This window comes from Apiospora kogelbergensis (genome assembly GCF_038363985.1).
Source record: "Apiospora kogelbergensis strain CBS 113332 chromosome Unknown utg000003l_segment0_segment0, whole genome shotgun sequence".
Lineage (NCBI taxonomy): Eukaryota > Fungi > Ascomycota > Sordariomycetes > Amphisphaeriales > Apiosporaceae > Apiospora > Apiospora kogelbergensis.
The window spans coordinates 3,966,457-3,992,328 of record NW_027117420.1 but is presented as its reverse complement, the minus strand read 5'-3'; the positions used below and the strand labels follow the sequence as shown (position 1 = coordinate 3,992,328).

At 54.1% G+C, this 25,872-nt stretch overlaps 8 protein-coding genes across 8 annotated transcripts; 5 read left to right on the top strand and 3 right to left on the bottom strand.

Annotated features, from left to right (window-relative positions):
• Nucleotides 1-546: 546 nt before the first annotated feature.
• PG998_006037 (formate/nitrite transporter family protein) lies at nucleotides 547-1,711 on the top strand (the record flags this gene model as incomplete). Its single annotated transcript, XM_066872855.1, has 3 exons — nucleotides 547-818; nucleotides 907-1,064; nucleotides 1,167-1,711. Coding segments are annotated over 3 exons (975 nt in total), but the record flags the coding sequence as incomplete, so codon positions are not given.
• A 236-nt stretch (nucleotides 1,712-1,947) lies between these two features.
• Nucleotides 1,948-6,719, bottom strand: PG998_006036 (C6 zinc finger domain protein; the record flags this gene model as incomplete). Its single annotated transcript, XM_066872854.1, has 9 exons — nucleotides 1,948-1,986; nucleotides 2,145-2,770; nucleotides 2,938-3,852; nucleotides 4,158-4,260; nucleotides 4,323-4,348; nucleotides 4,402-4,984; nucleotides 5,048-5,235; nucleotides 5,302-6,136; nucleotides 6,234-6,719. 9 exons carry the CDS (start codon nucleotides 6,717-6,719, stop codon nucleotides 1,948-1,950), a joined length of 3,801 nt encoding a protein of 1,266 aa, XP_066732951.1.
• Nucleotides 6,720-7,741: 1,022 nt separating this feature from the next.
• Nucleotides 7,742-12,124, top strand: PG998_006035 (uncharacterized protein; the record flags this gene model as incomplete). The annotated part of the gene is made up of 5 exons (XM_066872853.1): nucleotides 7,742-7,948; nucleotides 8,002-8,046; nucleotides 8,105-8,267; nucleotides 8,324-11,955; nucleotides 12,032-12,124. 5 exons carry the CDS (start codon nucleotides 7,742-7,744, stop codon nucleotides 12,122-12,124), a joined length of 4,140 nt encoding a protein of 1,379 aa, XP_066732950.1.
• A 1,132-nt stretch (nucleotides 12,125-13,256) lies between these two features.
• Nucleotides 13,257-13,964, top strand: PG998_006034 (uncharacterized protein; the record flags this gene model as incomplete). The annotated part of the gene is made up of 1 exon (XM_066872852.1): nucleotides 13,257-13,964. One exon carries the CDS (start codon nucleotides 13,257-13,259, stop codon nucleotides 13,962-13,964), a length of 708 nt encoding a protein of 235 aa, XP_066732949.1.
• An 89-nt stretch (nucleotides 13,965-14,053) lies between these two features.
• Nucleotides 14,054-14,756, bottom strand: PG998_006033 (uncharacterized protein; the record flags this gene model as incomplete). Its single annotated transcript, XM_066872851.1, has 3 exons — nucleotides 14,054-14,385; nucleotides 14,452-14,650; nucleotides 14,742-14,756. 3 exons carry the CDS (start codon nucleotides 14,754-14,756, stop codon nucleotides 14,054-14,056), a joined length of 546 nt encoding a protein of 181 aa, XP_066732948.1.
• A 1,670-nt stretch (nucleotides 14,757-16,426) lies between these two features.
• Nucleotides 16,427-17,489, top strand: PG998_006032 (bicyclomycin resistance protein; the record flags this gene model as incomplete). The annotated part of the gene is given in 4 exon segments (XM_066872850.1): nucleotides 16,427-16,670; nucleotides 16,685-16,803; nucleotides 16,869-17,045; nucleotides 17,127-17,489. 4 exon segments carry the CDS (start codon nucleotides 16,427-16,429, stop codon nucleotides 17,487-17,489), a joined length of 903 nt encoding a protein of 300 aa, XP_066732947.1.
• A 2,821-nt stretch (nucleotides 17,490-20,310) lies between these two features.
• On the top strand, nucleotides 20,311-22,324 carry PG998_006031 (uncharacterized protein; the record flags this gene model as incomplete). The annotated part of the gene is made up of 6 exons (XM_066872849.1): nucleotides 20,311-20,512; nucleotides 20,580-20,792; nucleotides 20,849-21,110; nucleotides 21,184-21,776; nucleotides 21,875-22,105; nucleotides 22,197-22,324. 6 exons carry the CDS (start codon nucleotides 20,311-20,313, stop codon nucleotides 22,322-22,324), a joined length of 1,629 nt encoding a protein of 542 aa, XP_066732946.1.
• Nucleotides 22,325-23,813: 1,489 nt separating this feature from the next.
• On the bottom strand, nucleotides 23,814-25,505 carry PG998_006030 (uncharacterized protein; the record flags this gene model as incomplete). The annotated part of the gene is made up of 1 exon (XM_066872848.1): nucleotides 23,814-25,505. The coding sequence occupies one exon, from the start codon at nucleotides 25,503-25,505 to the stop codon at nucleotides 23,814-23,816; it is 1,692 nt and encodes a 563-aa protein (XP_066732945.1).
• Between the last annotated feature and the right edge of the window lie 367 nt (nucleotides 25,506-25,872).

The following is a 25,872-nucleotide window of genomic DNA, read 5'->3' as shown; positions in this document are numbered from 1 at the left end:
ATGTGGACTGCCAAGACGTGCCTATATTGTGGAGAGGATCAACAGCTAAGAGAAACTGGGGACTAGCGACAACGGCTACTCCGAAAGCCGACTCAATCGTACGATACCTTCTAATCAAGCCCCACGAGAGATAAAGGGGAGGGGATACTTATTTCACATACTTCCGCTGGATGCTGCCCGGAGGTGCAGATATCGCAGTCTGCCAACGCTGTTAGTTGTTTTCTCTTGGTTTTACCGGACAGGTCAAGGCAAGAAAGTGAGCAGATAAACTAAACGGCGACTGGATGATGTTACGCACGATAATGGCATACTATGGTACGATCAGGGTGGATATAAAAGTAAGAAACGTCTTATTCAACGCTATCAAGATAAAAAGTCGAGGGAATCCCGTAATCAACATCTCCTTGCTTGTCTAGTTTTCTCCTGTCTGGTCACTCCCTGGTGCGTAGAAACTTACGTGTTTACCGACTATATCCCTCCCTGAGTATTCTTCTATCTGCCTGCCTGCCTTACCGCAAGCCCTCGAAGGAGAGCCATATCATCGCGATGGCGGCAGACCCGACTCGCGTCCTCGTGACCAACTTATGCGCCTTCTCGCCCGCCCAGACCATCGAGCTCGTGGGCCGCGCCGGCGTGGTCAAGGGCAACACGCGGCCCGACAAGGTCTTTCTCTCGGGCGTCTCGGCCGGCTGCCTGCTCTCCTTCGCCTGCGCGGCCGTGTTGAGCTGCAACGCGAGCCCCTGGTACGCCGAGAACGCCCCGGGGCTGCTGCGGCTGATTGCGGCGCTCATCTTTCCCTTTGGGTTTGTCATGATCACGTATGTTCTCTTTGTCTTCCTCGCTAGCCCCTTTTCCAACCATCCCGAGGCCAGCTCAACGCGGATGCTAATATCGACCTACACGCAGATTGACGGGCGCTGATCTTTTCACGGGAACCACGCTCTACACTACAGTTGCGGTCCTGCAGCGCCGGTTGTCACTGTGGAAAATGGCTGCACATTGGCTTTTGTGCTTCTGGGGTAACCTGGCGGGCTCGCTGTTCTTAGCTATTGTCATCTTCGGCTGTAAGTCCCTTCCCCACATCTTTCCCCTTTCTCTCTTGCTCACCGCACGAGGAAAGACTGCTGTTACTCGACAAAAGTCACACATAATAACCGAATCATCAGACGGCGGCGTCTTCTCCGCCTCACCCTTCAAGGAAGCCGCCATCACATTCGCAGTCAAGAAGCAAGTGACGCCGCGCTGGCATGAGATATTCTTGCGGGCCGTGGGCTGCAACTGGCTGGTATGCCTGGCGTGCCTGCTGTCGCTGCAGGCCCGCGGCGTCGGGTCCAAGATGGCGGCCATGTGGTGGCCCGTGTTCGCCTTCGTGGCGCTGGGGCTCGACCACGTCGTCGCCAACATGTTCTTCGTGCCCCTCGCCCTCTTCCTGGGCGGCGCCCCGGGCCTCTCGACCGGCCTCTACATATGGAAGGGCGTGGTTCCTGTTTTGCTCGGAAATGTCGTCGGTGGGGGCCTTATGGTCGGCGTCTACTACTGGTACATGTACTTGGCTGGGGAGTCGGAGGTGATGGTCGATGGCGTGGGACGTGGGCCTGTGATGTCTCGATGTGCCAGTGGCGGTGGCGATGGCTTATTGGATCTAGAGGAAGGAAACGTGATTCATCGCCCTGATTCATCTTCTAGTGGTTTGAAAATGCCAGCGGGCGTGGTGAGTAAGATCAGAAAAGGGGAAGTTGGTGGGTGAAGGTCCGGGCTGCCCAAAAGTGTCGAACTAGAAACGAAAGCAGTTGGAGAACGGGAGATACTCTCGGTATAAGTGACTATCACTCTTTCACGAACAATCGCGAGGAGGCTTTGGCTTAGTGGTATGTCAGTACATAACCCCCCTTGCTCGGGTATGCTTACTTTCTACGCCACATTTTAACAATTTTGGCTTGCGGTTGTTTATCCGATAATGCCATTAATACCCCATATATCCAAAACCTACCTCGAGATTTAATAGTAAGTCATAATGGTCCAAGGTTCATTACCCGGGTTGGGATCTGGTTTGCAATGCATCACCCCGTCAATCTCCTTTGTCTTCCAACCCGTTGTTGGCGACCCCCGCGAAACACGAGAGATGGTTGTTGCAGCATACGCACCATCTCCATCTTGAATGATGATATCCCGGTCAGTTCACCATTGTCCGTACCGTTAGCCCTGTCGCCATCGTTACTGCTAGTGCAGCCTTTGGCGTTATCGAACGACTTGGGTCGATTGTGAGGACCGAAGGAAGGCGGGGAGACCGGGAATTGGAGGTAGTCTTGAATGTAGGCGAGGAGGTAAGGCTTGGCAGGGTGGTGGCCGGGGTTCCATGATTTCTTCTTTCGCTTCTGGACGCTGCAGATTCTGTCCGTCACCCGGGATCCTCGGCGGTCCTTCAGCCCCATACTGGGCTGTAGGGTCTCCAGAAACACTTGCATTGCTGTGCACTGGCTACCTGGGAAGAGCGGGCTGTCATACTTATAAGTTGCGGCCATGCCGCTATCGCAGGCCAGCATGAGGACGGTCTCGCCTCGAAGGTTCTGCGCGTCCACATCAAAACGTATGTTGCAGTCATCCTTGTCGTTGGTACTTTTGATAAGACCGCCGCCACGACCGAGAGTACCCGAAGCTGGGGCAGCAACTGGGGACGGGTTCATCAGCGACGCCAGCGCTTCGTAGGCGCTGGCGAAGTAGGGACCACTGTTCTTGGCCGCGTGGTGCAAAAAAGTGTTACCGGTTCGGTCTTTCGCGTTTGGGTCTACGCCCCCTCGACAATGAGTGCGCGGATGAGATCGGTCAATTCCTTCTGCGTCCAGCGAGAAAGGTGGCAGTGGCGGGTTTGCCAAGAGGATCCCAAGGGGCGGTAGAAGTTATATTGGTGGTGGCTCTGCTGCGTACAGACCTGCGTACAGAGATGCAGCAGCGTCTTGCGTTGCGAGGTTTTGTAGCTGGCCTTGGCCCCGGCCTGGAGCAGGGATCGCGCCTGTCGGAAGCAGTGGGACACGCACAGATAGGCCAGCAGCGGCATAGGCGAGCCGCCGTCAATCTCTTTTTGTACTTGTTGGTTGATTAACGACGGCTGGCTGACCATGCAGGGCTGGATGACGTCGAACTGCTCCGACACCGCAGCGTAGAACATGACGTCCCGGGGCACGCCGGAATGGTCCTGGCTGCCGATGGGCACTCCCCTGTTGAGGAGGTACTTGACCATATCGGCGTTCCCAAACAGGGCGGCGATATGAATCGGCGTCCAGCCGGAAAGACCGTGCTGAAGGATGACCGAGTGTTGCTCGGAATATCGCTTCCCATTCCAGAGAGCCCCGTTCAAGTCGACAAGTCCCTCCTCGATTTGCCCTTTGGCGTAGTTCATCTGAGAAAAATACCTATAGAATTTCCCATTGGGGTATTGCTTCACCTCACTCCAAGATACAGGCGAAATCAAGGCATTGTAATGGGTGTCGAGACCTAGAGACCGATTGGGAGGCAGATGGTACGATAGACGCTCTAGAGTGGCCGGGGTCCCGCGTTGTGCTGCCCAGATGACTACGGCTGCAATTTCCTGCTCATTCTGGGCGGCTTCCCGATAGAACTCGCCGTGGATTAGATCTACCAGTTTCTTGCAAGCCAGGCCGAGGTTGAAGGCACTGATGCGATTGCAGTACAGCGAGAATATCAACAGAAGTAAGTCGTCAGAGAGCCGTAGCAGCCAATTCTTCCGTGCGGGATAATCTGACAAGGTCCTTCCATTGAGGTTCCACTGAAGGTCCAAGGAGCTTGTGTTCGCTATGGGCGACTTGCCAGCTGCCGATCTCGGTCGATAGGTGTCTAAATCAATTATTTCAAGAGCCATATCGCATTGCAACTGAGTAGTCGGAGTCTTGACGTCCCATCTCCGAGGAGGGTGGAGGGAGTGTCAATTTAAGTAGGACAGGCGGACGAATCCAAGTGCTCTCAATATTGCACGCAGGCTGTTCACGGAAACCCCGCTCTTGTCACACATGAGAGCAGCCAGCTGCAGCCATTCTTCCGTTTTCTGTGCCTCTTGCGTTAGCGCTGAACATACATGCCGTTCTATGGCCGTGTACCTTGCCAGCTTGCTTACGCTCCCCCGGCGGTGATTGGCGAGCCACATTTGATGAAGAATCTTCGCATCTTTCGTGCCACTCTGGGTACACCCTCGGGCCGGTACACGTCGGCCAGAGCACTCTCGCGGTCAATGCGCCTCACAGGCAACTAAGAGCGACTAGCACAGGGAGGCTGATGAAAACAGAGTTGTATCACACATCTTGTCTTACACATGGATCATGACCAAGGAAATGGACTGCGCGCTCACATGTAACTACCAAAAGATTATGTAAGATAGGTCCTACCCACCATCAGACCTGGCCGTAAAATCAAGGGGTGTTGTAACATCCATTGGGAAGAAATTAAAGAGATCCGTCGTCATGACGTCCAAGTTGAAGCCCGAAGCCGCATTCATAAACGACGGATCGGGCCCGTAGCCATGACCGGGAGCTGGGGTGGCGTACGGGCCGATGGGTGCTCCTCTTGTGGCAGTAGGCTGCGGGTAGTTGCGCTCCGTCAGAAATATCATCTGTTCGGCGCCATTAGGTGTGAGGTGATCCATGGATGGGAACTGAATGCTAGAATAATGGTTTTGAGGGCCAGAATTTGGCGTTGCGGCTACAGACGCCTGGCCTCCGCTGGTCGGAGTGGCTGCAGATCCAGGGGAAGCAGCGTGGGCTTGGGTCGAGATTGAGTCTTCGATAGTCCGAAGCACTCGTCTAATCGAGTTTACAGCTGAACTGACAGGTTCGTCGGCTACCATGGAGTTGAGCGTTTGGAGGGCGATGTTGATGTATTCGATGTTGTATGTGTACTTGGATGGTTGACACAAGATATCATAGATAAGTACCGCACAGCTACATTCGATAAAGAAGGCTTGATAACGGTGGTACTGCACAGTGATGGTGAGTCGCTAGCTAAAAAAGAACTGAGGGAAAAGATGTAGGAATCTTACTTTACAGATAGCAATTCTTGGGACTATGCTGCTCATGAAGATGATGGAGTCTTGAGCTGCATCGGTGGCATATCGGCAGGCCTGCCTTAGCCACATCTCGCCGTTATCTCTTTGGTATTTGCCAAATCGCATGGCGTAATTGGCGATCAAGAAGGGACGAAAGGTCAAGATGACCCCAAGATAGTAACCTGCGACTATTAGTTCAAACCCAAGTCACTGAGAAAGCAGCTCAATCGCGCTTCATTTTAACTCACAGTTGTGTAATGTGAGAGTCTCTATCGCCTCGGCCGGCGACTGCGTCTGGCTCGAGTGGGCCGATGCGATGTCGCACGACTCAGCAAACCGCCGCAATTGACCGTAAAGGCCCTCCGCTGTGACGTAGAGCTGCCGCAGCGAGTCCGATTTCCGCCCGTAGATGAGTTTGGCGCCATCTTCCATGATCTTGGCGATGTGGACTAGGTTGGCGACGAAAGGAGGATCGGTGGGGACGGGACATGATATATCGCTTATACTCATGGAGCTCCTCCGTCCCAGCGTGAGAGCTTGACACGTCTCATAGAAATAAAGAAGCCAGAGGGTGTTCCGATGTTTTGCAAGGCTACCTTCCCCGTTTCGGAGGCTTGGGCCGTCTTTGTTGAGGCCCAGCGCGTACGCCTTTCTGCACGCCACCCCGAGGTGCAGATACGTGGAGTTTGGACGGCCCATGTTGATTTGGTAGTCAGACATCAGTATGGAGAACTGCAGCATCTGGAGAGTCACCGCATCGTCAAAGACAACTGCTTCGCGTTTGGCCTGGATGTACAAGGTCTCAGCCAGGTCAGTATGCTCCGACCATAGAGCGCCGATAGCTAGCATGGCCAAAAAGTTGGCCTTGGTCTGAGGTGGAATCAGATCGTCGGCATGGTACAATTGTCGCAGTAAATCGTCCAGTTCCGGGATGGTGTAGAATGATAATCTGCTGTATGACGACACTTTGAAGTTTTCGAGGAAGTCTTTGGCTTGATCGAACGAGATTGGTCGCAGTTGGACCCTGGACGATCTTATGGCCTCTATGTCTACCCTTGAAGGTGTACCAAAGAATATGGATCGCTGCATGAACGTATCCATGCCCGATCTGTCAGTGCCCCGGGGCCGCCCATATTGCGGCTGTGGGTGCGAAACCCTTGGATAATATGCCTCTGTGAACCTGCTGCAAGAAGGCGAAGTTGGAGGAGGGGCCGTAGAACAGCTGCGAACTATCAAAGTTGGAGGGGGCCAAATGTGTTTCCGTGACACCACCATCGATATGGAGGGGGTCCGATTGACAGCGCTGCTGGGCCGGTGGCAGCGGCAGTGGCTTTTGCGATGGCGTACCGGTCATGGCGTGGCCATCGCTGGCCGGGCTGGCCACACCACTCTCATCCCCAGACGGAAGTCCCTGGTGGATTGCTGCGACGTTGTATTCGGCTCCCGCGGCGGGCCGGGTCGGGTCGCTAGGGACGGCGTCGCGTCGAGGTGCAGCGCCATTGTTGTTAGCCAAGGCAGGATTCTTGAGGGATTTCCGTATGCGGGCTTTGGCGCGGTATATGCAGAGGGTTGGGTCGCCGTGGCAGTTCTGACAGGCTGGCCGCGATCCGTTGCATCGGATTTTCCGGGCCCGGCAAGGCTCGCAAGCCTTGGAGATCTTGTTCATCCTTCACCGGAGGATTATGTGGTCGGAAAAGGAATAACGGGAAAGGGTCAAAAGGGAGGGATGCGATTGAATAAGAGACTGCGAAAGGTCGGGGCCAGGAAGCAAAGCAAGGTCGGGCTCGGATTAAGCTGGAAAGGGTTGCCCTGCCCGCCTTTTCCGTAAGTCCGAGGCCTGCAAGAACTGAGTCAGGACGTAGTGCCGACGGGCAACTGGATTTATTCTTGATCAGAAAGGTAGGCGGCACGGGATAGTTTAAGCAAAATCCGATGGCGAGCTCGGGTTCTGCTCGGGGAGGGAAAAGGCAGGCGGCTCCAATTTCAGAATTTCCAACGCAGCAAATTAAAGGTATCCTGGATGTCGTAAGTTTAGGTAATAGCTGCCAGCGACGTTTCAGCACTGAGGGATGCACGGAGGATGGCTGGAGCGGGGCTCGCTGGCATTGCGTCAGGGGAGCTTCGGGTTCTGCTTCTTCGCGGGCTTCAAGTCCAAGCCCTGGCAGCTCTGTCTGGGTTGGCGCTGAAGCGGTCGACTTTGAGTTCCGCGTCGGTGCTGCGCCATGTCTACAGCATCCTCGCCATGATAATGCTTTTCGGCAGTATGTGGCCTTTCAAATGCTTAGAAATGCGAGGTAGAGATCCCGGATGGAGCAATGCTGTCCCACATTTCCCGGCATCTGAAGTCCCTTAGATCTGCCATCTGAACGCGAACCAGCACGCTGGGTATCCTAGTATCGAATGCAACCCACCCCCCAGGACGGTGACTGACACATCATGGGCCTTACCGACAGTCTTCTCGGGCAGATGATTATCTGATCAACTAGGATTGCTTATCTCGAATGGATCGGTGCAGGCTATTGATTACAAAACCAGACACGCGGCTAGGGCGGACGGGGCAAATCCACCATAACAAACCCGTATATCCGATCACATATTGAAGCACCCTACATAAAGACAATGGCTGCAAGCCTCCTACCTGCTTGCTGAGAAGGTGAGGTCATCGCATTGTGCAATCATCTACCCAACATGGCGAACTTCCAGGCATCTGACAGTGACAGCAGTGCCAGCAAAGTCGACCACGACGTGGCTGGCGTGGCCCAGAAGCAGATCACCGTCACCTTCGAGGACGTCGGTATCGAAGTCTTCGGACTCGGCCAAGATTATGGCTCCAACTGCCTTTCCGTCCTAGGCGATCTGGTACCCAAATTTGGCAAAGGCAACAGGTCGAAAAGGGTGAGTGCACTCTGCCGCCGTACATCTGAAGACGAGGAGCTAACATAACCCAGCACATTCTTCAAGGCGTGAGCGGACAAGTATGCCCAGGTGAAATGGTAAGATAACCCCTGTATTGCCTATCATCTTTACTGAGGCCCGCTAACTTCGTCTAAGCTCCTCGTTTTGGGCAGACCTGGCTCTGGATGCACGTCCTTGTTGAAGCTTCTGTCGAACCAACGAGACGAGTTCCCTAAGGTTTCAGGTAACATCCGATACGGAAACGTTGGCCATGAGGCCGCGAAACAGTTCCGTCATCAAATTGTCATGAACACTGAAGGTAAGGCACCGGATGGAGATATGTGGGTGACGGGTTTCATGGCTGACAGTGATTAGATGACATGCACTTCCCCACCCTCAAGGTCTCCGAGACATTGGACTTCGCAACCTCGACCAAGCTGCCCGGGTCTAGGCCTGAGCACCTGAAGGATCCCCGGGAGTATGTCACGAAGACGTCCGACGCCACCCTCGGCTCGCTCGCCATTGGCCACACCAAGGACACGATCGTGGGCGACGAATTTGTACGAGGCGTCTCTGGCGGCGAGCGCAAACGCGTGAGTCTGGCCGAGGTCATGAGCACCCAGGCTCCCTTACAATGCTGGGACAACTCGACGCGCGGTCTCGACGCCAGCAACGCACTCGACTTCGCACGAGTACTGCGGAAGGCTGCTGACGAGCAACGACGAACTATGATTGCGACGCTGTACCAGGCCGGCAATGGTATCTACAATTGCTTCGATAAGGTGCTGGTCTTGGCTGGAGAGGGCCGCGAGATCTACTACGGCCCCACCGCCGAGGCCAGGGCCTACTTCGAGGACATGGGCTTCAAGTGCCCCCCTGGCGCCAACATCGCCGACTTCCTCACTTCCGTCGCCGTCCACACGGAACGCACTGTCCTCCCCGGCTTCGAGAGCAGCGTACCCAATACGGCTGAAGAGTTCGAGGCCCGATTCAAGAGCAGCGAGATGTACCGTCGCATGAAGGCTGCGGCCACCGCTCGGTCTTCGGATTCATCCCTCGTTGCAGAGATTGAGGATCTCAAGCTTGCCGGGCAGATGGAAAAGATCCGCACCGTTGGCTTCCTATCCAGGGAGAAGAGTCCCTACACTGCCTCCTTCCCCAAACAGGTCTGGGCCTGTTCCAAGAGACAATTCCAGATCCTTTGGGGTGATCGTTTCACTAACGGCCTGCAACTGGCCTCGTCTATCGTCATGGCATTAGTCACTGGAAGTTTGATGTACAATCTGCCCGGCGACAGTAGCTCCATCTTCCGCCGACCCGGAGCTCTTTTCTACCCCATCCTCCTCTGGGGTCTCAACAAGATGAGCGAGACCGTCGCCTCGTTCATGGGTCGGCCCATCTTCACCCGCCACAAGCGTCTCGGTTTCAACCGACCCGCTGCCTACGCGTTCGCCTGTGCTATTACCGATGTTCCTTTCATTGTCGTCATGTTCACTTTGTTCGACATCGTCTATTACTTCATGGTCGGTTACCAGCACGACGCGGGCCGCTTCTTCACCCAGTGGCTCATTTACGTGCTCATCACGCTGTGCTTCGCGTCTCTGTACCGACTCATCGGTGCCTGGTGCCGCCACTTTGGCCTTGCGGCACAGATTAGCGGCTTCATGACTATGGTGATGATGGTTTATGCGGGTTATCTGATCCCCATCCCCAACATGCATCCCTGGTTCCGCTGGATCGCCTACATCAACCCGGCGAGCTATGCATTCAACGCGGTCATGGCTAGCGAGATGGGCAACCGGCAGATGACTTGTGTTGAGCCTCAATTCGTCCCCTTCGGCCCTTCTTATGACAGCAACCAATACCGCAGCTGTACTACAGTCGGCTCAGCCCCCGGTGATGATCTGATCAATGGTGCCGAGTACTTGTACTTACAGTATGACATCCACAGCTGGGAGATCTGGAGGGATGTCGGTATTCTCATTGCGTTCTGGGTGTTCTTCGCCACTATCGCCGCAATTGGCTTTGAGGTAAATCTTGTATCGGGAGCCGGATCGAAGGTTCTCTACGACCGAAGAAGCCAGCAAAAAGAATCGGCTGAGAAGCAAGACCCAGAGAAAACGCAGATCCAAGGTCTCCCTGAGCAGGGAGATTATGCGGCCACAGGATCAACTATCTTCACCTTCAAGGATATCTCTTATTTCGTGCACCATGAGGGCAAGGAGAAGCAGCTCCTCCAGAACGTGTCGGGCTACGTCAAACCAGGCCAGTTGGTCGCTCTCATGGGCAGCTCTGGAGCCGGTAAGACGACACTTATGGACGTCCTCGCACAGCGCAAGGACAGCGGTCGCATCGACGGCTCCATCATGGTCAACGGCAAACCTCAAGGCATTAGCTTCCAGCGGACCACAGGATACTGCGAGCAGAACGACGTACACGAGCCGACGTCTACCGTATTCGAGTCCCTGGTCTTCTCCGCCCGCCTCCGCCAGGACTACGCTGTACCTGACGCTGATAAGATCGCCTACGTCCAACAGATCATGGAGCTCCTTGAGCTGACTCCCCTGAAACACGCCCTTGTCGGTACTCCTGGTTCAGGCCTCTCGATCGAACAACGCAAGCGCCTTACTCTCGCCACGGAACTGGTCGCTAAGCCTTCGTTATTGTTCCTCGATGAGCCTACCAGTGGTCTGGATGGACAGAGCGCCTACGAGATCTGTCGGTTCATGCGCAAGCTCGCCGCGTCCGGTCAAACCATCATCTGCACCATCCACCAACCGTCCGCTGCGCTCTTCGAGGCCTTCGACGTTCTCCTGCTTCTCGCCAAGGGTGGCAGAACCACCTATTTCGGACCCACTGGCCAAGACTCCTCCATTGTACTTGATTACTTCTCGCGCAACGGCGCTGCTGCCCTACCCGACGTCAACCCCGCCGAGCACATCGTGGACGTGGTGCAGGGACGCTTCGGCACAGATATCGACTGGCCTGAGGTGTGGAACGCTTCGAAGGAGCGTACTGAGGCCCTCGCCGAGCTCGAGCGCCTCGACAACGGCCAAACCCTAGAGAAGATCGGCACAACCTCCCAGGCCTCTCCCATCTCTGAGTCGACGGAAGCGGAATCCAAGGACTACGCCACTCCCGTTCTGTACCAGATCAAGCTGGTGACGTTGCGACAATCCATGGCGCTCTGGCGGAATCCGGACTACATCTGGAACAAGATCGGCCTGCACGTGACCAATTCCCTGTTCGGCGGCTTCACTTTCTGGATGATCGGCAACGGCTCATTCGAGCTGCAGTTGCGGCTGATGGCTGTCTTCAACTTCGTCTTCGTCGCGCCCGGATGCATCAACCAACTTCAGCCCTTGTTCATCAAGAACCGTGACCTGTTCGAGACGCGGGAGAAGAAGTCCAAGGCCTACCACTGGCTCGCCTTCATCTCGGCCCAGCTCCTGTCGGAAATCCCCGTCCTCATCGTCTGCGCCACCGTCTACTTCGGCTGCTGGTACTTCACGGCCGGCTTCCCCGTCAAGGCCAGCCGGTCGGGCCAGGTCTACCTCGAGATGGTGCTCTACGAGTTCCTATACACGTCGATCGGCCAGGCCATCGCGGCCTACTCGCCAAGCGAGGTGTTCGCGGCGCTCGCCAACCCGGTCTTCATCGGTGCGGGCCTCATCAACTTCTGCGGCGTCGTCGTGCCTTACTCGCAGATCCAGGCCTTCTGGCGCTACTGGATCTACTGGCTCGATCCCTTCACCTACCTGATCGGCGGCCTGCTCGAGCCCGTCGTCTGGGACGTCAAGGTCCAGTGCAAGCCCAATGAGCTCACCCGCATCCCCGTCCCGCCCAACTCCACCTGTGGCACCTACCTCGCCGACTTCCTGGCGACCAGTGGCGGCTACGTCGTCGACCCAGACGCGGCGAACACGTGCGAGTACTGCGCGTACACTTCGGGCGCGGATTACTTGCGCACCATGAACATCAACGAGAGCTACTACGGATGGAGAGATGTAAGTAACCATATTGCCCCGTTCATCATCCCATCTCATTTCGCGCTTGATTACTAACATAGAATGTTCTTTTTAGGTCGGCATCACTGCGCTTTTCTGCATTAGTTCGTATGGTCTGGTGTTCTTAATGATGAAGCTCCGAAGCAAGGCGACGAAGAAGGCTGGTTAGAATAGCCAGCTCATGATACATAAATAAGCTCTATAGAATATAATACTCACGTTTTGACAATAAACCCCTAACGCCGGTCATGCGGAAAATGGTGTAATTGAGATAGATGTATGGTGTTTAGCATCTTTTTATCCCCGTTCTGCATATCCGGGGTTTTAATTCTCAGCTGGGCGGAACCAGCAAGAAACCGATATTAAAAGAACTTTAAGAGCTACGACTATTCACTTTAAGCATTTTGTTCACCTGGCCGATTTCGAAGTACTATATATTATCTTCAAAAAAATGAAACCATCTTTCTCCGGTAGCTATTAACGACCTAGAAACTTTTATAAAGAATTGTTTCTACGAAACAGTCCCAGCGCTCTTTATGTCGTCTACGGAGTACTGATCCCTATTTCCCCGCCGTATAAGTTCTCACACACAAACCGTCAAACGTCAAGCCACGGGTTGGACCACAACATAAAGAAAATACCAGGAAATTAGCTGTTTTCTCGTGGCCATCGGATTGTTTCGCTTTTGAGGGCCAAGATTCTGCGGCTGTCGCAACCATCGTCTCTCCATCCAACAAGAAACACCCATCCCTCTTTTCGAGTTCAGCAACCTGTTCGGCCTGTGCCGAAAATGCCGCTACGAGTTGAAGGCAAGAATAGCGCTGAAAATGAAAACAATATGCCTTTCCGGTTCATGGACCTCCCAGCCGAGCTTCGTTGCATGATACTCCAGCAGACGGATCTCGTCACTCCTTGTCGCGAGGTGCAGTGGCGGCCTGGCAAAGGTTTCAGCGTATCCGATCCAACCTCGATTGGTCCATGGCGTAGAGAAACAGCGCTGCAACCTCATGAGGGGATAGTGCTTGAGACACATGAGGCATTTGAAAAGCGACGCACAAGAAAGTGCCAACAGATAATTTTCAACAACCCCGTCCTCGGCGCCACCACGGAGAGAATCGGACCGGGTTCGTCCTGTTGCCCCTACTGTTGGATGTCGCCCAGGGGCTTCCATGTCCGTGTGCCGCGCCATGTACAGAGAAGCGATAGTTACCGTATACCGATGTAACCGCATCATAGTGATGCCCTGGCGAGAAGACTGCAGGCTGCTCGATCCGGCCCCGCCTGGCTCGACGTGTCAAAGAATGCGACTCGATGCCTCGCGATTCATTAGTGCAAACGTAGCCTGCTACCCTGCCGCACTGTCCCACCTGCGCCATCTCGAGATTGTTTTCCCAGACTTGGGGCTGAAAGGACCACCCCCACAGCACGAGAAGCGGGCGTGGGACAGCCTGTGTCGGGACTGGCGCGCCGCTGTCCGTTGCCTACGGCAGGAACGAGGTCGGGTCCGCCAGGCCGGGCTGACGATCGTTGTACACATGGGGATCGTTAAGGTTCGCAGCATACAACATTGCTTCCTCTCCGTTCGCCGCGACCTTGAGATGCATATCCAAGGGAAACTAGCGTTCGCGCGGAAGTTGGTCGCCGACTCGACAAACGGTATCTGTACTGACGCGGACCTGGTGAGAGGACACGCGGACCTATTGAACCCGCTACGACAGTTGCGAGACGCGGGGCTAGAAAGGCTGCACATCTTTTTGGATTCCAACTGGCACTATTTATCGCCAATCATGGTCCATGCTCACCGGGCCGCGATTAAAGATACGATCGTGGCGATAGAACAGACATTGGAGGGAGGTGTTATGGGGAATGCATATCATAGTAAGGTCGAGGGGAGGACGGAGAAATCTCCAAGTAAAAGGATGGTAGCGAGACGGCCCGTGTTCATCAGCCACAAGACGTTCGTCAGACACACGGCGGGCTCCGAGACCCTCATATTCCTTGACCTCTGATAGAGCCCGTACGATATCAGAGCGATACGCTCATTAGGGATCTTGCAGATACATGTATTTAATATCGTACTATAATGCCCCTCGTTCTTTTATACCAAAACCAACGCTGTCCACGCCGCCGCCGCGACTAATAGCCCGCCGCCGCTGACGCGTTCGCGCGTCGACGCGCTCTTGGAGTCATCGGGCTTCTTGCCCTGCTGTTTGCCCTGTACGCAGTTGACAAAGCTGTTGCCCTTGGCGCCCGAGTGGGTGATGAGCGAGTCGAGCGTGCCCTTGTTGTCGAAGATGACGCGGTCCGCGCCGGGGCTGCCGCCCGTGTAGACTTTCGCGCTCGACAGGATCGGGAACTCGTACCAAGGGGCCGCCGAGGGGAAGTCGAACTTTTCGAAGTTCTTGTACTGGTGTGGGTATTTTCCGCTGCCTGGAGATTGTGCCAGGGGTTATTAGCAAGGAGGAGGGCGCGACGGGGTCTTGCTTGCTTGCTTACCGAGAGTCTGGGCCTGTTGATGCAGGCCGTAGCCCGTCTTCACGGCCTGGTCAATGTCCTTCTGCTGGTAGCAGTTGGAGCCACAGGTGTAGGCGCAGCTCTGGTCACGCTCGGCCAATAAAACCACATCATCTCGGCGCTCTGCGACGTCGGCGGCGCCAGCCGTGGACAGCAAGGTAAAGAGGATAGCAGGGAGGATCTGCAGGGCATTAGAATTGGTTCTGCTGGTTTCCCTCCGTCAGACGAGGGAGGCGCGTGCGCTCGCTGCCACAGCGGAAACGCTTGCTTACCTTGAAGCCGAGCATGGTGGGCGAAATCTCGAGACGAAGAACAGGCAAAGTGGCGTACAAAGAAACGGCAGAGGGTTTCAGCAGGATATCACGTAACCTTATAATGAACAAGCTCCCTCCCGCGACCGTCACCCGCCTGCCAACTCACGGCTGCTGAGACAAAGGGCAGAGATCGCCGCGTTCGTTCAGTGGGCCCTCCAGAAGGCCACCCACTGTCGGCAGAGTTTAGCCCACTTGGCGACCCGCTAAGCCACGCCGACATTCCGTCTTGTCCAGCGCTGGATGGCCTGCAACTCGCACGGCACTTTGCGGTAGCATTCGACGTCATTTGATTGGCCGCCTAATCCTGTTTCCATCCGGGAGATCGGCATCACATCAGGGCATTGCCTGATTGCATCTCCAGCTGGGTGGCCGTCCGTCTGAATCGCAAGCCCACCCACCACTCTCCCCTTCGAAAAGTAGACCACCAACTTTTGCGAGTCGTGCATACACTGCCCGTCTGCGTCCAGCCCTTGCCACCACAATATCGACTTGTCAAGCGGAGATCTGGCAGGGCTTCGTGAACCTTGGAGATCAACCCAAGATCTGCGCTGGCCGATTCGTTAGCCAGGGGTAGTTGACAGGCTCCGGGGTTCCATGTCGGTTCATGGTTTCGCCCAATAATATAGGCTCGGGTGTCTACTTAGGGCAACAGATAGAACGGAATTAGAACGAAGTCACTGCCTAAGTTGTCTATTGGCAACAATCCGGATCCAGATCTGATTATCTTAACCCCGAACTGGTCTACGCGGCATTTGGCACTGTTATCCAGTCAGCCAGTAGTACTTAACAGAGCTGGCCACTTGCGTCTCGTTGAATCATCATGCGGGGCACCGTTGAGATTAGATGGTATGAAAACAATACGCGAAACACCAGAGATGATGCATTTTCTGTTGTGGCAGAATCATGTCCAGTACATTGCAGCACTCGGGTTCCCGAGGCTTACACACCATATATATGAGGCAAATCAATTATCGGCTGGATATACCAGCTTCTGGGGCCCCTGCTCCGGTCAGCTCTATCTCAGGGGGCGATGTATCAAGCAGCTGCGACGCATATAGCCCCTGAGTATACACCATCCTCGTAATAGTAAACTACGAGGAAGGCGCATATGCCCATATCTGTTTCGTACCGTATTCTAGAGTCGACATGAACAATCCCGGGTTATTATGGCTTGTAGAGGTCTAGGCCGGACTGGATGTTAGCGATATATCATGTCGCCTAATACTCCAACGTCAACCCCGTATCCCCTCAAAACCCCAGGTTAAGAATATTCGTAGCTCAAAAGATTCCGGGGCGCGGGGACAGCTACTTTCCACCAAGCTGCGTGGACACGCCAAGGTATATGCATCATAGGTCAGATGGCAGTGCGTCCCACCAAAGTCGTATGACCTTGAGAGATGCCAAGCCACGTCGACAACAGGAGATAGCCGCGACACGGCAACCACGTCAAGGAACCCCACGGATCATCGCCGGATCGTCACTTTTTTTGGGTATGCCCACGCCATGCCATGTGGTTCGACCAATTTGTAATAGCAAACGCGGGGGTCTACTATAAAAATGGTCGTCCGTTTACTCCGGTCGGTGGAAGGTGAAGGTGTCTGTTTCACACACCCGACCAATTATCAAGCCTCGTCTAAGCAACCATGACACACACTCCGATTCACGTAACTGTTCTTCCTGCCTCGACGCAGTCGGGGAAGGCGACTATCCGCGCTCTGCTAGACGCCCCGGAGAAGCCTCTTGTCCGAGGAATATATCGCGATACGTCCAAGGCACCGGATGAGTTTACCAACAACCCCAGATTTGACGCTGCCAGGGGCGACATAGACCTGTGGGCCGGCCTCGACTTCAGGGGATCCGACGTCGTCTTCTACAACCCCCGCCAACGTTTGACGGGAGAGATGCGTCTTTGTTTGCCACGCAGGCCGCCAACAACGTCTTGGCCACCCTGAAGCGAGTGCCCAGCGTCAAACGGCTTGTGATCTCGTCGGCAATGGGGTCCCAGTATGAGCGTGGTACTGTGCGTGGTCGAAAATATCTGGCTGCTTCCATCGACTGGATAACAACGCTGACATGAAACAACAGGGTATTCTAAGACTAAATCACGTCACGGATACTATCTTGAAGAATGCGGTTTCAGAGGTAGTCGTTGTGAAGCCAGCGTACTACTATCACACCTGGATTTCCGCAGCAAAGATCAAAGAATCCGGGACTCTGCGCATTGAGTCACCACTAGAAGACCCCGAGTATAAAGTCCCCATGGTATGTGGAACGCCTCACCCCTCCAGCAACTGCGGAGACACTACGTCAGAACCGTTCCTAGTGCTAACAATGAACCGCTAGGTGAGCGTCGAGGACATCGGCAAGTGTTGTGCGGGATACCTGCTGAACAGAGATGGAACCTCGAAGCCGGGCGTGAGGAGCGTGGACTTGCACGGTCCCCGCAGCTACAGCTCTCGAGATGTACACCAAGCCATCGAGAAGGTGACGGGCAAGAAGTGGGAACTGGTCAACATCCCGAAGGGTGAACTTGCAGAGAGCTTTGGCAAGAAAGTTCCGGAGAAATATGTGCAGGACTTCGTGGAGATGATAACGGCCGTGCTACCGGGCGGCGTGTTGGCGGGGGACCTCGAAGGAGGGAAAGATACCGTCAGGGGTACAGTCGAGCTGGAAGATGCGCTGCGGAGAATTGTGTCAGAACAGTAAACTTGCAAGTTGGGGATTAAGATTTCCACGGAAATGTTTCTGAAAGGAAGATTTTGGGGTTGTCTCGGTTGAACAGCAGTAATACACGTTGACGTATGGATGATAATGGCGCATATATCGTAGTTCCCCTAGGCCACCAAGTAATTTGAGCAATTAAATGCAATCTCAATCGAACTGGTGCAATACTACCTTGAGCAAAGCCGAAAATTGTCAGAGGATGTAGAAGCTTCAGTAGCTTGTAGGGACTATAGCATCGTTATGAGTTCCTTTATAATAACTGCTGTCCTGGGGGTTCAGAAGAAATGAAATAGGATAATTTCAGGCTTTTTACCTTGCCTGAACGACAGAAAACAGACCTGCGCCTACTATTACTGCTCGTAAAACAAACCCTTCGTGGTCGAAAAGCCATATCATGAGACATTATCAAATTGTAAGAATGTGTCAATTTACTTTTGTTTGATGATTCTCTTGGCCGTAGACCACTTGGTGCGAGGAATTTCTCTCATTTTGAAACCAGTTTACTTGGAATCAAAGCCAAGGGCTTACAGTACGGAGTTATAGGGCATTGGATGTGTACTATCACGTTTGGGGCAGCTCAGGAGGCACTTGAGAGACCTGGGAATGATCATGACAGCTGTGGGACAGATATTAGAGCTAGTAGGAAGAGACGAAAGCTACAGGATATGTAAGGGGATTCTAGAGAAAAGGAAAGCCAGCCGCGTTGACGAGAACCAGAAAAGATACTCACTATGCTAACACCCACTTCAGTATACACAGCAGCTCAACCCATCAGGGTTCAGAGACGAGCTTAGCACTGGCGGGCACAGGTGTCTTCAAATGGACCCTTTCCTCCCTTCCTTGGTGCATTTTCCTACTTTACGGTATCAGGGTAGCCCAGAATCACCTTGTTTATTCCGGCAATTTGAAACCATAGTCGGAAAGGTCTTCATAGTGGTCCGTTAGCACCTGCCAAATCAAGATGCGCCAAGTTCTCTAGATGGGTCCTTTTTGCTCTATCAGACCTCTCCCATCTCCGTGCGGTGCGGTATTCAGAAAGTAGCAAAGATTGGCCACTTGACAGAACGATACCCTTTCGCAACTGACACACACAACGCACTCGGCCGAGCAGGGATCGCGATTCCACCGTCCCGCATTACCGCTGCGCAGCTGAGACTAACAAGGCCGGGTGCCGGCACGATGCGAATAGTAAGACATTTCAAGTTGGCATTGGCGTACATGGAAGGCATTTTGTGATCAAGAGTCCACAGATACTAGCCGGCCAAGTGTGTGGCCATGGCAGCCTTGCACTTGCTGTGCATGACTTCTTTCCGAAGTCACATTCCACCTCGTCTGTATGCACTCCAATATTAACTCCCACACACCCCCGGAAAGGTGAACGAACCATGGGACGGAGCCACTGCAGCTGGAGTGACAAGGGTAGGTGTTGTATCATCTGGTTCGCTCGCTAAGGGTTCCAAGGGAAAGGATTCAATACTTGCTCTTCGCATCTTCCAAACCAGAATTGTTCCCGATCAGTGATATCCCAGCGCAACCTATTCAAAGCCGGCAAGCAAGTCGCTAACCACTGGCCTGGAAGCGCGCAAAGCCATCTACTGACCAACCTGACGGATCGACTAGTCAGTTACATGATGACCGGATAAATTGGCATGCCAGCTAAAGAAGGTCGAGTCATCGGCCGCTAAGATCTCCAGCTGTGGTTGATCTCGTGAAACGACGGCAAAATGACAAGCTGACAGGCAAGGCCATGCTAGAGATCCCCGGATGCATGCGCACCCAGGACAGGACCCAGGCTTCCAGGGCAACCCCTCCGGTCCCCAATGCCGGGGAACAGCGAAAACTAGCGTGTTTATTGATCAAATCTCGAGCTAGGCGCGGGCCCTAGCCTGGAGGCTGGCTGGAATTGGATTTCAGCTGTCAGAGCTAGCGCTCGTCTCTCGAACTCAATAGGAGAAGACGAGACCAGGCTCAATCCTTCGCTGCGGGGTCTGGTCGGTGCCCAGACGACTTCTTCCGCCTTGGTTTCTCTTGTGTCCTTGGCGGATGTGTTGGCAGGAGAGTCCAGAGACTACTGGGAGCTTGATGACCTGACAAGACCTGTGGGAAGAGCATGGCGCTCTGCACCAATTGAAATGTATCGACGGCCATCCACTGGCAGCCTGCGCTCCTCCGAACCAATCATGTGCGCCTACCACCTGCTCGGGAGAGAGATGCAGTACTGGAATTCCTGAAACCAACCAACCGTTTGACGGGCTCGGCAACCGATACCCCGCCGTAGCCCCAATAGCTCACCTTGGCTCTCCTTGGCTGGCCATTTCGTATCCAAATCGCCTCCTGTCCACTCGCTGGCCACCCCTGTCTCTACGCCTACCCCGGATGATCTCAGTCATGTCATTGGATCGGCCCCGCTCTACCCCGGATAATATCAACCATCTCATTGGAACACCCCCCATGACTCGGGCGTGTTGGATGTCACCTCGCTTCCCCTCTGCCCCTGCTTCCTGCGTGCTGCGTGTGTTCGGCTTGGCCTCTCAGGAAAGAGAATGGGCACGCGGTCCGATGGCAGCCAGGATCTGTCTTGGCTGGCATTGGACGGCCAATTTCCCATCGCGTGTCAGACCTTCATAATGCAACGCTCCCGCCCGTCTTTTCGGCTCACACTGGTCTCTCTTCTCCAGTCGTTCCGCTCGCTGTCTAGCTCGTCTCTCCTCCTTGGAATCAATCAGCTGGGACCCTTTTCGGCTCTTGATTGACTTCAGCCCAAGTCACCACTCAACCCAACCAACGGCAATCCGCCGACAAGATGGGCGTCCTCAAGGCCGGACATGCCGGTGACCCCGTCGTCACCCGGCTTTTGCAGGAGGACACCATTCCTTGGTACAAGAAGCCTAATCTGCGCCTCATGTACGTGTGGCTCTTCTGCTGCTGCATGGGCGTGGAGATGACATCTGGCTTCGACTCCCAACTCATTGGCACTCTGCAATTCTCCGGCGACTTTAACAAGTGTAGGTGACGGAGCATTGGGGAAGCAGAACTCTCCGTGGAAAGCATGAACTAATGACATGGAGGTAGACTTCGGCAATGGGTACATCAGCTCCAAAACGAACAAGCCTAGTATCGAGCCAGCCATGCTTGGCTTTATCTCGTCTTGCTACCAACTGGGTTCCATTCTTGCCGTCCCGGTCGCACCGTGGTTCAACCAGAGATTTGGACGACGATGGGGTATCATGGCGGGATCGATCATCATGATCGTGGGTGCGATCCTGCAGGGATTCGCCCAAAACAGTAGGCATACACTCCACTGCGAACAAGACGCACCGAGCTAATGAACGCTCTCATAGTTGGCATGTACATCGTCTCTCGTATGATTCTAGGAATCGGCATCCTGTTCGCCATCATTTCAGGGTCCGCCCTGATTGGCGAGCTGAGCCACCCCAAGGAGCGAGCTGTCATGACCTCGCTGTTCAACTCTTCTTACTTCATTGGATCCATCCTGGCGGCGTCTATCGCTATAGGCACCGTCGAGATCAAGGGAGACTGGAGCTGGCGACTGCCGTCGCTTCTGCAGATTGTCCCCTCTGTCATGCAGATCTGCACTGTCTTGTACGCGCCTCTGTCCTCATGCTGTTTTGCATCACCCCTTTCGAAATGTTTCTGTAAACTGACACATCGACAGCCTTCTTCCAGAGAGCCCTCGATACCTCGTCAGCAAGGATAGAGACGACGAGGCCTTCGCCGTCCTGACCAAGTACCACGCCGAGGGAGATGCCAGCTCGCTGTTGGTGCAAGCTGAAATGGCCCAGATCAAGTCCACCATCAAGTTGGAGATGGAAACGTCCAAGCAATCGTGGTCCGTCATGTGGTCCACTGCCGGCAATCGCCGCCGTGTTTTCATCAGCGTTTTCCTCGGCCTGTTCACGCAGATGTCGGGCAACACACTCCTTTCATACTACCAGAACCTGATGTTCGAGATGATGAACTTCACTGAGAACAAGGTCAAGACACGCATCAATATGGCCAACCAGTGCTGGAGTCTGCTCAACGCGACGGTTCTAGCCCTCTTCGTGACCCGTTTCCGTCGTCGCTGGGCTTTCATGGCTTCCTCGACCTCCATGCTTCTGGTGTTTTCGGCCATGACCGTCTCTTTCCAGCAATTACAACTTGCGAAGGATCGCAAGACAACAAACAATGCGGCATCTATCTCCGCCTTGTTCTGGTACTTTGCCTACTCGCCATGCTACAACCTGGGCAATAACGCTTTGACATACAGTGAGTTTCTCCCCCTGTCTTGCCACCTTCGTACCTCGGGCTTTCCGGGTGGACGTCTTGTAGCTTTTGGACGCTAATGAAGCATTCTCAATTACCAGCGTACCTCGTCGAGCTATTCCCGTACGCCATTCGAAGTCGCGGTATCGGTCTCGAGCAGGTCTTCGGAAAGGCCGGAGGCTTCTTCTCGACCAACGTGAACCCCCTCGCCCTTGACTCCATCGGCTGGAAGTTCCTCGCTGCATACTGCGGCTGGATCGCTTTCGAGTTCGTCTTCCAGTTCTTCTTCTACCCCGAGACCTACAACCGCACTCTAGAAGAACTCACTTTCCGTAAGTTATCCCCACATGCAACATCATTCTTCCTTGTCATATGCCGGTTGCTTTGATAAACATAGAATTAACAATTCCCGCCACTGCGCAGTCTTCGAGCCGGAGGAGCTCAACAAACAAGTCGTAGCGGCTACCGAGAAGCAACTTCACGCGGCCGAGCACCAACATACCACTACCATCGAGGAGCACATCGACTACCCGAAGAGGACCGAGATGTAAACTTCCTTGGACGTGATGGGACTTGTGTGTTTCTAGCGTCTTGCTGTTGCTTTTATTTCCTAGCCAGGTTCCTCAGGGTTATTGAGGCATGCTTGGTACTTTCTCGCGATCTGTTGGTTGCTGGCTTCCAGCCATCACCGTACGTTCCAGACCTGTCAAAATAATAGTCATGCCACTTGTCTAATGGCTACCTGCCAAGTCACAAAACATTCAATCGTTTGCTGAATTCCCTCTCTCGGCCATAGTCTTGACCATAGTCTTGCTTCCATGTATTTCTTTTCTGGTTTGCTGCCAAAATCGTTGTCCAATTTGGATCACTGCTGGCCCGGGGAGAACGGGGATTGAGGGGTAAGTTCTAATACCACCACACGAAACTAGAAGGCCCAGAAGGGGACTCTGGGTGGCCTTGGAACGTTCCATGCCAAGCCGTGGCGTAGAGGGTGTGGCATTCGTATGTCGGTTCAACGTTGGGACAGAATGGTGTGGCAGCACAAACCTCTTACTGACCGGAACTACCCCTGCTGTACCACAGGCCAATGACAACGGCCAAACTCGGAGACCAATCGGGGGTCAACCCAGTCCAGGAAACAAAACCAGCGTGAGAATCCGACGTGCAAGGGACAGACAGACCTGTCAAATCCGCTCTAGCGCATTTCCATGCCTTCTATGCAGGTGTGGTCACATCCAACGGTCTCAAAAATAGAACATGTCCATTTATTTTGTTGGTTCCCGGTATGTGCATCGGCGACCTGGTCTGCCGTGCATTTTTGAATGTGACCAAGGTATGGTACCTAATGAAGTCTTGAATGATCGTTGGAGATGGATGTGCTGGTTTCGCCTGGATTCAACTATCTCTTATTGGATACTTGTCTGGAGATGAGTAGTAGCAGTAACTCCACTCATCATCTTCCTCTCGGACGCACCATCTCAGAGGGCTACAATCCGTTGGGACAGGGTTAGGGGGTACCGAGAAGCACGCGCAGGTTCCATGGTCACCTGCGAAGCTGGTATAAGTGTTACCCAGCCCCCCACCACAGACACTGACACACTCCGTATCAAAGCTACATGCCATACTGCTCTGAGTCTATCACTATCTAACTATCAGAACAAGGGCATGTGGTGTAGTGGTTGCATAATAGTTGTGTTATATTCTCCACATTTCCTCGTATGGTTCAGTATAGTACTGGGTTTAGAAAGTTGCAAGATTAGAAGGTTCGTTACCATAAGAAGTGTTTGCACTCAAGGAGCACTGGTCAGAAAATGAATGAGACTGAACATATTCGTGTTTCAATATTCATCTAGTTCTATACCATAGATACACACATCTACATTGGTTCCCCCGAGAAGCTCTTAATTTCAGGGGTCTCTTTCGATCGGCTCATACAATAACAATCAGTAATGTTTCATCGACACTGCTGACGTTGCCAAATTTATCGGCAATGCTAAGAAACAGATGAAGAAAGCGAAAGCTTGATTAAAACCCAAACCTTTAGTACGTTAGCCATTTGCCAACGTTGGGGACCTTGTTGAACCGCCGCAAACGCATCTCGATAGTGTCCACGAGACTGTTGTAAGCGTCAGAATCCGCCTTTTTTGCGGCGGTGTATGCCTCGAAGCCGTTGTCCTCCATCATCATCCTGCGCCTGTTGTCTCCATCGATGAAGGGCTCCGGGTCGAGGCCGATATCGAAATGCACATACTGGAGCAAGCCCGGCGAGTACGACGGCAGCCGTTGCCATGACCGGTAATTCACCCTCCCCCAGGGTCCCGAGCCCATGACAAAAACTTCAAGAGACCCGGAAGAGGATGCCATGGTTTCGGCCCAGCGGTTCAGCACGCCGCTCCAGCGTAGCGGGAAGGACACTTCGATCAAATTCGAGAGGCTGTGACCGTCGCCACCGGGGAGCTCCAGGGACTCGTCCGTGGGGTATCCCGCATTGGAGATGCTGACTACACCGCTACCGCTCGCTGTTGGGTAGTCGGTAGTGGACTCGTCCAGGGCCGAATGGACTCTCGCCTCCCACATGATGGGGCAGTCCTTCAAGTAAAGCGCTTCGAGACCAACACCCCTTCCCTCACCTCGCCCGTCATTCTGCTGCTGCGACCGTCGCCCCAGGGATGCGATCCAATCCACCTGCCATTCATGGCTGAATACGTAGCACCCCAGCGACAGAACCCTCAGGTTGGGAAGGCCGACACCCGGGTTAATGGTGCGGAAGTCGAACTTCGGCGCCCAGCCCCAGTAGTTTTCGTAATACAACGACAGGACGCGGAGATTTTGGGCAATGGGAGTGGGGATCCAGGCCCTTGGGAGCTGGTTTTGAAAGTAGTCGAAACGGTCCCCGGCCTGGCGGGGGAGGTTGTGGAATGTATCCCACCGGCCGCTCGGAAATTGGAGTTGCAGGTTTGTCAGATTCTCCTGGCAAGCTAATATGAGTTCTGGCATGACTAATTGCATAGATACAGGCAGGTTCGAGATGGCCAAGGTAGTAGCTTCCATCCTCGGCTCGCCAGGAGAAGAACCAGCAGCTAGTAGAGGAGGCCATTGTGTGCTCAACTGATGACTGTTTAGCAGCCCCAGTTGCTTGTGCTGGAGGCGGACCTGGCGCTCGCCACTCCATTGGCCAGCGAGGCATCGGAGACAGGTATCGAGTACGAGACGAGCGAAGGGCTCAGTTTTGTGGACCGGTATGTAGCCGCCACCGCCGAAACCATTGAGGTCTGGCTCGTCGAGTCCCGCGCTGAGCGGCCTCGACAAGACAACCTTAAGGACTTTCAAACCCGTGAAGACCTGCAAGTAGGGCAACGCGAATAGGAAGGGCTGTGGCACCCGGGAAGGGCCATGCGCCCAAGGGAGAGCAGCCCTTTTGGTGTCGATGGTGACTTCGCGCACCCATGGTCGTAAGTGAGGGGCCTTCGCAATCTGGATGAAGCTGTTATGAGACCTGGACCTGGATTTCGCATCCTCGTCGACTTGGTCCTGGTCAAGGTCTAGGGCCGAGTCCCAAGCACCGGAAGGGTTTGAAAGGGTGATGGGTTCGATTCTCAGTGATATGCGGCGGAAGAGGAGTTCCGTCGCGGCTTGGTGGATGGAGCGGCCGGCCAATCTGCAGGCTCGCAGGGTGTCCAGATCGAGCGGGCAGAGGATCTGACGGTAGATTTCGTTGGGCAATTGGGCCATTTTGAGGTTGCGTTGGCTAACTTGTGGCGTGTGCTGACTGCGTGGCATGCATGGATGGAAGAGAGCGGGGAACAGGAGCAAAGCAAAGCCACTCGTCTGAGTACTTCAAGTGAGCTCCAAGAGACGCGAGAAACAAATGGGATGAGGATTCCTAATAGAGTAAATGATAACTCCAACGCATAGCGCAAGTATTTATCCAATTAAGGAAGTCGATTGCCTGTTGCCTGGTTCAGGCCTGGCCAGCGTGTTGAGCCTCTCCGCCTCGGTGAGAGTGGGGTGAACGCTCAAACGGTAGCCTAGCCACGATTTGCTTGCTCCATTACACGCGCGGGCCAATGTGAAAGATACGCGCACACGCCATTGAGTA